The sequence below is a fragment of the Nannospalax galili genome, unplaced genomic scaffold (genome assembly GCF_000622305.1).
Source record: "Nannospalax galili isolate Female #2095 unplaced genomic scaffold, S.galili_v1.0 scaffold146, whole genome shotgun sequence".
In the NCBI taxonomy this organism is placed as follows: domain Eukaryota; kingdom Metazoa; phylum Chordata; class Mammalia; order Rodentia; family Spalacidae; genus Nannospalax; species Nannospalax galili.
In genome coordinates, this window is record NW_008357929.1 from 8,134,467 (window position 1) to 8,144,339 (window position 9,873).

The window sequence follows — 9,873 nt, forward strand, 5'->3', positions numbered from 1 at the left end:
CTATTCTATTAGAGATTATAGAGGTAGCAAAGACAAACGAGTGATGGATGGGCTGGGCTTTCCTCCTGCTTTCTCTAGCCCCCCTGTCAGAAGCCAAGCCAGAAGGGTTAGAGCTGCAATAAGAGTCACCAAATCTCAAGTGGTCATTTGGTGGTGCCATCATCACAGTGAGAGAGCAGTGCCATAGTCCATGGGCCTTTCCATGGACAAGGACTCACCTGTGGTTGATGATACGGTGGACAGTCATCCACTCTGGCTTGATGCCAAAACGGTAGTATTTTTCCTCCATCTCTGCATAGTGAGGGTCTTTCACCTTGCGCTTATCACTCTTCCCATCATCCTCTCCGGAGCCATAGTCCAGGGGTGGGGGCTCATCCATGTCATTTTTCCGCTGGTAGTTTCGGTACATTACCAAGTGGAAGATTTCCAGCTGATAGGGCAGAGAAGGAGAGAGAAGAGATAATCCCTAAAATCCAAGAAGATAAAGGGGAACAGAGAAGAGGCTAGCCAACAGGATGGAAGAAGGGAGCTTTGAAAGAGGGAGATGAAAACAAATAATTGGTTTTTTGTCTTTTTGAGACAGGGTCTCCCTGCAGCTCTAGCTGGCCCGGAACTCATTATGGAGACCAGGCTGGCCTCAAACTCACAGAGATCCACCTGCCTCTGCCTCCTGAGTGCTGGGACTAAAGGCATGCACCACCACGCCTGGTCATAATAATTGTTTTTTTTACAGTGAGAAAATAAATAAAACAACTGATAGGACAGAGTTGGAAAACAAGACCTGGGTAGGTGCAGCAAGGTGCACAAAAGACGAAGCCTGCTGTTATTAAGACTGGGGAGATTAATAAAGAATGAAAAGAAAGGAGTTAAGGAAAGAGTTGAAAACCAAAAGAAATGGAGTGAAAGGGGACTAGAGACCAAAGAACCACGTCTAGTCACCAATCAAGTAGAAAGCATGTGAGGTCTGAGGCCTGAAAGGAGATGGAAGCCCAGGGAACAAAAGGTCTTGGTAAGAGAGTGGAAATGACTGAGCAGGACCCTAGGGATGAGGGAAAAGAAAAGCCTTTGTACCTGAAGCTCCTTGGCCCAGGAGCAGTGCCAGTAGGACAGTCCTACCCACTTGACAAAGAACTCTCGTTCTGATCTCCCTTGAAGAGGACGAGGGGGTGGGACATCTAGATTCCCATCTGCCTGTTGGGGGGCTGGCACTGCCACAGGTGGTTCCCCCCATCGCCAATGCAGGATCTTCTGAACACGGCCCTTTAGCACAGGACACTTTAGGGTGGTCACATAAGAGGAAGGAGAGAGGCAAAGAGAGCCCTTGTTAGGTAGGACAAAGGTGCAACAAAGGGTGGGGCTGAGAAAGGAAGAGTGGATGTTTGGACCCCAGAAATGGGTGAAGGGGCAGGGCTGGATTGTAAATTCTGTAAAGACATGGTTCTACTCACTGTGCATCGTGGACACAGCCATTCACCATTGGGGATGTCAGGCAGGGGAGGGTTTAGACAGTGGATGTGGTAGGAGGAGATGCAAGCATCACAACACAGGAGCTCCCCACCATCCTTGCACACACGGCAGTACTCCATGTGATCATCCTCTTCCTCCTTCTCTCCTTCTTCCTCTCCCTCCTCTTCATATTCTTCTTCTTCTTCCTTGGCCTCCCATTGTACCCCCTCCTTCTCCTGGGGGCCAAGGACAGACATAGATAGATGGAAGAAAGGAGATAGAGAGATGGGAGACTGAGGCAAACACAAGAAGCCTGAATCCTAGAAATGCACAGAGGTCTTCATGGGAACTAACAACAGCATATCCCCAGTTTCCAAAAGTATTGACCCTGGGGGTAAAGGGTTGAGGGAAAAGACCCAACTAGGATCCTGTGTACTTGACATATCTAACCAAGAAGCCAGGCATGTGGGGTGGGAAGAGGATAAATGGAAGGAAGGAAGAAAAAGATGGGTGGATCCCCAAGGGTACCGGGTACTCACACAGTGGGGGCAGCTCCATTTGCCCTCTGGAGCCCGGTCAAGCTCAGGATCAAGGCAGACGAGGTGGTAGGCACGAGGGCAGGTGTCGCACAGAATAATTTCCCCACCCTGCTGGCACACCTCACAGTAATCCTGGTGATCCGTCTCGTAGCCATCAACCTCCTCCTCCCCGGCCACTGCAGGACAGCCCAGAACTGTCATATGCCCCAGTCAAGGCAAAGGGAACAGAAAGAGAAAGAAAGGGATTCAGAGAGGGAAAGTCAGAGAGAAGGGTTGAGTAAAAGAGTCAAAATTGCAAAGAAGAAAGACAGCAAAGGAAGGTAGGCAGACAGACAGCTCAGACACAGCTAACATCCTTACCCTTCTTCTTTTTCCTTCCTGGTCGGCCTCGCTTCAGTTTCTTGGCTCGGACAGGGCCATCAGGCCGGCCTGAAGCACTGTGGACACTACCACTGTCCAGATCTGACTCCTCAGCCTCTGGTTCAGGGCCCTCATCACTCTGAAAAACATACTGCCCATAGCCCCATTGCTGTCAGTGAGGCATAGTTGAGTCTACCCACTTCCCTAAGCCTTGGGTTCCCCTCCCCAACCTCCCTCATGGACCATCTCTGGACTTCAGTCCTTGACACCCAGGTGCTTAGCAGACAGGGAAGGGCTACTCACCGAGCCTGCCTTCTTCCTCTTGCCACCCAGCAGCCCCAGTTTGATTTTGAGTGGTGCCATCTTCTTTCCTCGAAGCTTTTTGCGTCCATCAGGCACTCGGGGGCTCTTATTCCGCCTTTTATGGCCTGGACCTGAATGAGAATGGGAATAAGGGGAGAAAATCCATAGGCCATGGCATATCCTAAAGGAACAAGAATCATGGGAGGCTCTGGACTCTCCCATGGGTTATGATTTTACTAATACCTCCTTCCTAGAAAGCATTTCTCCTTTAGCAATCAAGGCTGGGAAAACAAGAGTTCTAGCATATAACTGAAGACATGCAGTTTGGAAGGTGGGTTAGCAGTGGTTAGAGTAAGAGGGTTCCTACCTTTGCCCTCTTTGGTTTTGGCTCTTCGGATGGGTGGGGGCTGGATTTCAGCAGCAGGGGGTGGTGGGAGGGCAGGGGGTCCAGACGGTGCTATGGGGGTGGCTGAGGAGACAGCAGCTGACACCTGCTCCGCTACAGCTGCTGCTGCTGCTGCTGCTGCCGCCGCCACAGCAGCTGCTGACCCCTTGAAGGGGTTATTGGCGCTGAATTCTCTCCACTTGGCCCCAAGGATGGTCATCATCTTGGACATTGGGATCTTAGGATTCTTCTTAGCAATTAGGGGCCTGTAAAAATAGATGTAGAAAACTCAGACCTTTCACAGATGGTCAGGAATAGTGCCATCTCCCCTTATCAATTAACTCTATGTATATGTTAGCATTCTGGGTGGAGAAAATGTCTTAGTAAGAAAAATATCAACTTAAGTAATAAATTAAAAATAAGTTTAAAAGGGAAAAAAGAACAGGTATGAAAGGTATATGGAACAGAAAAAAATCAAAATAATATTTCAAAGAACAAAAAGGATAAAATAGGCAAAAGAAAAAAATCAATAGGGCTAGAGAGCTGGCTCAGGGATTAAAAGCACTTGCTGCTTTTGCAGAGGACACAGGTTCCATTCCCAGCACCCACATGGGAGCTAACTATGATCTATAACTCCAGTTCCAAGGGACACACACAATGCCCTCTTCTGGATTCCATGGGTACTGAATGCATGTGGTGCACTTACATATATGTAGGCAAAGTACTTTGTATACATAAAATAAAAATAAAATCTTTAAAAAAATTTTTTTTTAATTTTATGTGTATGCATATATTGCCTGCATGTAGGTAAGTGCACCCATGTCATGAAATACTCGAGGAGGTCAGAAGAGGCTGTTGGGTCCTCTGAGACTGGAGTTACGGACAGCTATTAGCTGCCATGTGGGTGCTGGGATTCGAACCAGGGTCTTCTGCAAGAATAACCAGTGTTCTTAACCACTGAGCCATCTCTCCAGCCCCATAAAATCTTTTTTAAAAAGAGTAATATAATAGCCGGGCATGGTGGCGCACGCCTTTAATCCCAGCGCTCGGGAGGCAGAGGCAGGTGGATCTCTGTGAGTTCAAGGCCAGCCTGGTCTACATAGTGAGTTCCAGGACAGCTGGGGCTACAGGGAGACCCTGTCTCAAAAAGACTGAAAAAAAAAAGAGTAATATAATAGAAATATTTTATTTTTGTTTACTATTTTACAGTTCACAAAACACCTCCATATACAATGTGTCCTACTGAGTATCACCCTCACAAGGGTACTCTTGCTTAAACTCTCTGCATTTTATAATTAAATTCCATGGGACCTCACTCCAAGAAACCTGGGCATATTCTGACCCAAAGCCATGCACATAGGAAAGGAAATGGACCCTTAACTTCAGCACACCTCTATGTAAGAATTATAGATCACTGGCTGGGTGTGGTGGCACACGCCTTTAATCCCAGCACTCAGGAGGCAGAGGCAGGTGGATCCCTGAGTTCAAGGCCAGCCTGGTCTACATAGTGAGTTCTAGGCCAACTGGGCAGCTGGGGCTACAGAAAGACCCTGTCTCAAAATGACCAAAAAAAGGAATTATGGATCACTGACATTCTAACTTCTCCAGTACCCAGCTCAGAGGTGTTATATAAGATGGAGGGAGCATTCATTTACTAATAGAAGACATGAAGTTGAGCGAGGGTAGTAGGGGGTGGTAGAGTAAGGGTAGAGATGGGGAAAGAGGTCTGAATATAATGAAAATTCTTATATGAAATTCTTGCATGAATTTTCTCAGTAAAATTTCTCTTAAAAAAAAATCCATGGGACCTGTAGAAAGTTTCTCTTGGGCTTGAGTCTGTAAGAGACAAGCCACATGTTTTCCTCTAGGGTAGAGTATCAAGTTCGTGTGAGAATACCTGTAATCCCACTGCCAACAAACTTATCTAGGTGAGACATTATTAGGGAGAGCTACCAATTAGAAACTCCTTGAGTGCAGGTACCAACTGTACTGGCCTATGCATTCATTATTCCAACCAAATCCATACAGATTCTTATGAAGTATATATTATCTCTAGTTTACAGATAAGGAAACTGAGCATCTAAGAAATTAAGTAACTTGCCCAAGATGGGATCAAGGCAAGAACCTCAGCAGCTGCCTCCAGGGCACTGAATCCCTATGTTAAAAAGCCTCCTCCTTGAAAAACATTTTCATTTATTCTCTGCTTGGAGAACCATGGTAGCTCAAGACTTGCAGCTATCAAAGCATGATCTGTTGTTACTAGGACATAAGAAAGGGGCTGAAGATTTGATAAAAAGCAATGGAAATTCTGGAACACTGATGGTATCATTCAGGTCCAATCTAGAGAAGTCACGGAGGCGAAAATGAAACTGTCAGAGCAGGAGAAGTCACTATTTTCTTTCCTCACTATACTCTATTTCTAGAAAGTTCTCTAGTGTAGGACTGGATTCATGATTTCCGCCCCCATAATCTTTAGTGAAAGACCAATTCTAAGCTGGGATCTGAGGATCCCAGTTCAAGAGTACCTTGAAATTATGTGTGCATATGCTGTGAACTTTTCTGGGAAGCATTTTCTTAACTTTCATCAAATTCCAGAGGGGTCCAGCCCCCACCCTAATATTAAGTGTTTGGTCTAGAGAATTCCCACTTCCATTGCACCTCATGAACTGGCTGAAGGCTTTGTAGTTGGTAAGTGTGTGATAATCCTCCTCAGAGAATACATGTTCCACATCCTCCAGGCCCCAGGTCAGAAGTAGAGTTGCTGATGACTTCTGTTCCACCTGCTGGGTGGGGGACAGCTTCAGTTAGATGGGTGTTCCCTGGCCCCCTCCAGGCCTCCATCTATCCTTCAATACCTAACTCAGTACCCACCAACTTCCTGCTCCCTTCTAAGTCCAATCCCCTTCCTTTACAAAGTATAGCTCCCTACTCATGCCTCTCTCTAATACTGATTCCACCCCTGAACTTCCTAATTCTACTCACCTTTTGCCCCCCATCTCCTTCCCCCCTTTTCCTCCGTTTTGTCTTTTTCTCTTTCTTTTCTCGGTGCTTCCGTCTTCGTTTCCGACCTGGTCCAGTTCCATATTCACTGCCCCCACTCTCTGACTTCTCCCGGTACTCATCTCGCTCTGAGCCAAATTCCTCCTCACTGTCCTAAGGAAGAGAAAAAAAAACATTTATTCATTCTTACTATGTGCCAAGACTTGTTAGTAGCATGTAACATATTTTATCTCTTTTCATCTTTCCAACTATCCTATGAAATAGTAATTGATCTATATTTATCCATTTTAAAAATATTTTATTATTTTTATGTGTATGAATGTATTGCCTGCATGTATGTAAGTATATCTATCTGTGTTGTGCAATGCCCTCAGAGGTCAGAAGGGGGAACTGGATCCTCTGGAACTAGAGTTATGGTAGGTTGTTAACTGTCATGTGGGTGATGGGAACAGAACCTGGGTCCTCTACAAGAGCAGCAAGTATTTTTAACTGCTGAGCCATCTCTCCAGTTCCATATTTATCCACTTTTTAACAGAGAAAACTGAGGCACAGAGAACTAAATAAATTGCCTAGGCAAACAAAGGACTTCTAGGCTCTGAATTCATGTAGTATTCCTCCAAATCTGTGTTCTCCCCTCCTCTGCCCCACCCCCCATATTAGGAATTGAACCCAGGATTACAACATGCTAGACAAATACTCTACCACTGAGCTACACTCCTAGCAAGCCAGTGTGCTCTCAACTGTTGCTTCCTGAGTTATTGGGATTAAAGGTATATGCCACTATGCCCAGCTAACAACTGGATTCTTTACTAGGTTCTAAAAAGTGAGGTTAGGGTCCCAGGTCCATGAGATACAGCTGGAAGGTGGGGAGTGGTCAAGCCTCCCTGAGTTTAGGAACCTCTTGAATCCAGGTAATCAGGACCAGAGTCTAGGAAAGGAACTCCAAAGCCTTGCTAAAGCATTAGGAATCTCTGATACTTACAAGCTTCTTGCGTTTCCGAGGTTTGCCTGGCTTATTTTCCTTCTGCTTCTTGGGTCCTCGCTTTCTCTTCTTCACACCCAATGTTGAAGGCAGCAGCCGAATGTCACCCTTATCTTTGGAGAAGAGAACACCAGAAAACCCAAACCTCTAGGTTCCCAATCTCAGAGGCCCTTCATTGACCCCTTTCCCATTGCCTGGGTCACACGCTCTAGGAACCGAGGCATTAAGTCCTCTAAATCTGTTGCCCTTCTTCAGTGGATACAAACAGAGTACTTGGAGTACTCTGGGATCCTCGGGTTCTGAATGGGAGGTCAGGGGTCAGAAAGGATGAACAGCCAAGCCACTCCCTTTTCTCCCCTCCTATGGACAAGGGATGAGTCTCTAGGCCTTGGGCTCAGCCTGTGGCAGGTCCTTTCAGTCGTCGCCAGGGCTACTCCAGCCTTCCCTCTCACTTTGCCAGCTGGCAGCCTGCCCAGGAACGGGGGAAGCCATGCCCAGCTGCTGGCCTGGCCTGACCCCAGCACTTGGAGTGGGGAGACACAAGCTGGCAGCGCCCAAAGCCAGATGCTGAGAAGGGAGAGCCAAAGGTGGACACCTGGGTTCTCACACTAACACCCTGGGGCCCTGACATCCTTTTTGCCAAGAGGGAGGCCTCTATTTACATTTCCTTGAATAATCACCTGAACACAGAACTGGAAAGAAATTCTCAGCCAGTCTTTTCCCTTCTTGCCCATGGGATCATTATTTGCCTCCATAATCTGACTCAAGAAGAGGAAGTCTATACAATTCCCTAAACAGTCCTTCTCTTAGATGGTCTGGAATCTATCTCCAAAGCTATTCTCAGGAGCTATACCCTTTATCCCACAGTTTCACCCTGCACCTCCATACTTTGTCCCAGACATGCTGACCAGTCTATATATACACAGTACGGGAGACACAAACAAAACAAGGATACGACCACACCACCCCCAGCATGTGCAGTCTCAAATGCATACCCCCACACATACCTACACCAATGTACAACAAACACACACAAATCCAAAAGGCCTGTACCTGCTTCAGCACAGCTATGTCCCTGGCTCTCTCCCCAGATGACTCTGTCGGAGGGCCCAGGACAGGTTCTTTCCTGATATCCCCCCACCCCATTCTGTCTGACCCCTGCCAGTCTGTTGAGGCTTGGGGACCAGAGTTGCTCCTCATAGAGTAAGACCTGATGCCACACAAATTGATGCCACACAGAAATGGGGCCCTGGTTCACCTACCGCCCCCACCAAGCACTAGACTAACCAGCCAGACCTGTCTTGTTCCAGCAGAGGCAGCTGCAGCCAGAGCCAGAGAGGAAAGCCTGGTCTTGGCCCAGCCCCTTGCTCTAGGACATACAATCCTTCTTCCTTCAACAGCCAAGGAAAAATTAGCCACAATTAACACCCCAGGCCTTGGTTTCCACTGCCTCACCCTGGGCCTTCCTTCTAATGCTAACCTTCCCTTCCACCTCCAATATCCTGCGTCCCTGTGGGCAGAAAGACACTCTAGGATGGAGTGCGGGCATGAAAGGGGGCTGCCAGCCCAGGGGCGGTGTGTGAAAATGAGCCAGGGTTGTATGCGATAGGAAGTCAGATGCCATGCCCAGCAGCCAGCTCCCCTTAAGTCTAGGCATTTGGGTTAACTTGAACATGGAAACGGAGGCTGCGGGGCAAGTGGCAAGGCCAGGCCAGGCCAACTGGCAAAGGATCAGGGAAGTGGTCCGGGTCACTTTGGAGTGCCGGGGGAAGGGAGGGGGGGTAGGGGGACGGACAGGCCACAGAACCTATGAACTCCACTTCCCGCCCGGCCCAGCAGGAGGTTCCCAAATTTAGGCCCATGTTGGTGGCCAGCAGCAGCAAAGAATGGCGAGGAGAGGCAAAGAAGGGTAATAAAGCAAATCTAAGCCCCAGCCTCTGTCTCAGCAGCCACTCAATGCTGGCCGCGAGCCCAGACTCTCTCCCACATCCCGGCTCGGAACTCGGGAAGGCAGGGAGGGCGAGGGCGGAGCGTGGCAGCCGGGGCCGAGGGAGGAGCCTGCGCGAGAGCCTCCCTCCCGGCCCTCTCTCCTAATCTCGCCATCAATCTCTCACACATATATTTATTTTTTCTCAAATTCCCCTCCCTCCCCCACAACGAACCTCCATAATAGGTCTGCCGCACATGCGTACTGAACGCAGGAGGTGGGTTTGTATTTTCAGACCTTTTGCAAAGAAACTACCAGAATTTTCCGCACCACCCACAATCATTCCCCACCTCCACCCCCCAACCCCCAAGGAATCACATCTATATATTATGTTATATTATTTCTCTAGACTTGCCAGAAGGGGGAGGGAAAAGAAATGAGTTTTTTGGCTTCCTGCTCCCTTCCCCCACCAACACGAGTGCTATTATTTTAAACGTTTAACAATGTAAGGAGACTGGAGCGAGGGGGAAGGGATAAAAATTGGTCTTGGGTAAGAATGTAAAACAAAATGGTGAGAATCAAAGCAGTCTCACTGAAAAACAATGGAAGGCTCTCACACGGACAAATTCACGTTCTAGAAAGAGACCAGAGAGCGGCAGCCTGAACAGATCTCCTTGGAGGAGACTTATTTTCCCCACACTTAGGTAGACAGATAATGAGTAAGCTAAAAATATTTTCCCAAAGTTTTACCTCAGAAAGTCATCTGAGGGGGTGTATCTGGGTCATTTATTTGACTTAGAGGCTGTAAAGGAGATGAAAATGCCCAGGGAGAGAAAGAGAGAGGAGGTGGGGTTTCATTTCAAATATAAAATTTTGAAAGCATTTGACGTCTCTTAAAGGATTCAGAACGCAAAGCGGGGGGGGGGGGGGG

The 9,873-nt window shown here is 47.7% G+C and overlaps 1 protein-coding gene across 1 annotated transcript in view; it reads right to left on the bottom strand.

Annotated features, from left to right (window-relative positions):
- Positions 1-9,873, bottom strand: part of Chd3 (chromodomain helicase DNA binding protein 3) — a 57,275-nt gene that overhangs the window by 17,770 nt on the left and 29,632 nt on the right. The window contains exons 3-12 of the mRNA XM_029557547.1: positions 7,016-7,128; positions 6,016-6,186; positions 5,692-5,816; positions 3,016-3,299; positions 2,649-2,779; positions 2,346-2,496; positions 1,986-2,179; positions 1,449-1,682; positions 1,072-1,275; positions 219-430 (exon numbers count right to left, since the gene is read on the bottom strand). Of these exons, the coding sequence (XP_029413407.1) occupies positions 219-430; positions 1,072-1,275; positions 1,449-1,682; positions 1,986-2,179; positions 2,346-2,496; positions 2,649-2,779; positions 3,016-3,299; positions 5,692-5,816; positions 6,016-6,186; positions 7,016-7,128 (1,819 nt within the window). The remainder of the gene's footprint in view (positions 1-218; positions 431-1,071; positions 1,276-1,448; positions 1,683-1,985; positions 2,180-2,345; positions 2,497-2,648; positions 2,780-3,015; positions 3,300-5,691; positions 5,817-6,015; positions 6,187-7,015; positions 7,129-9,873) is intronic.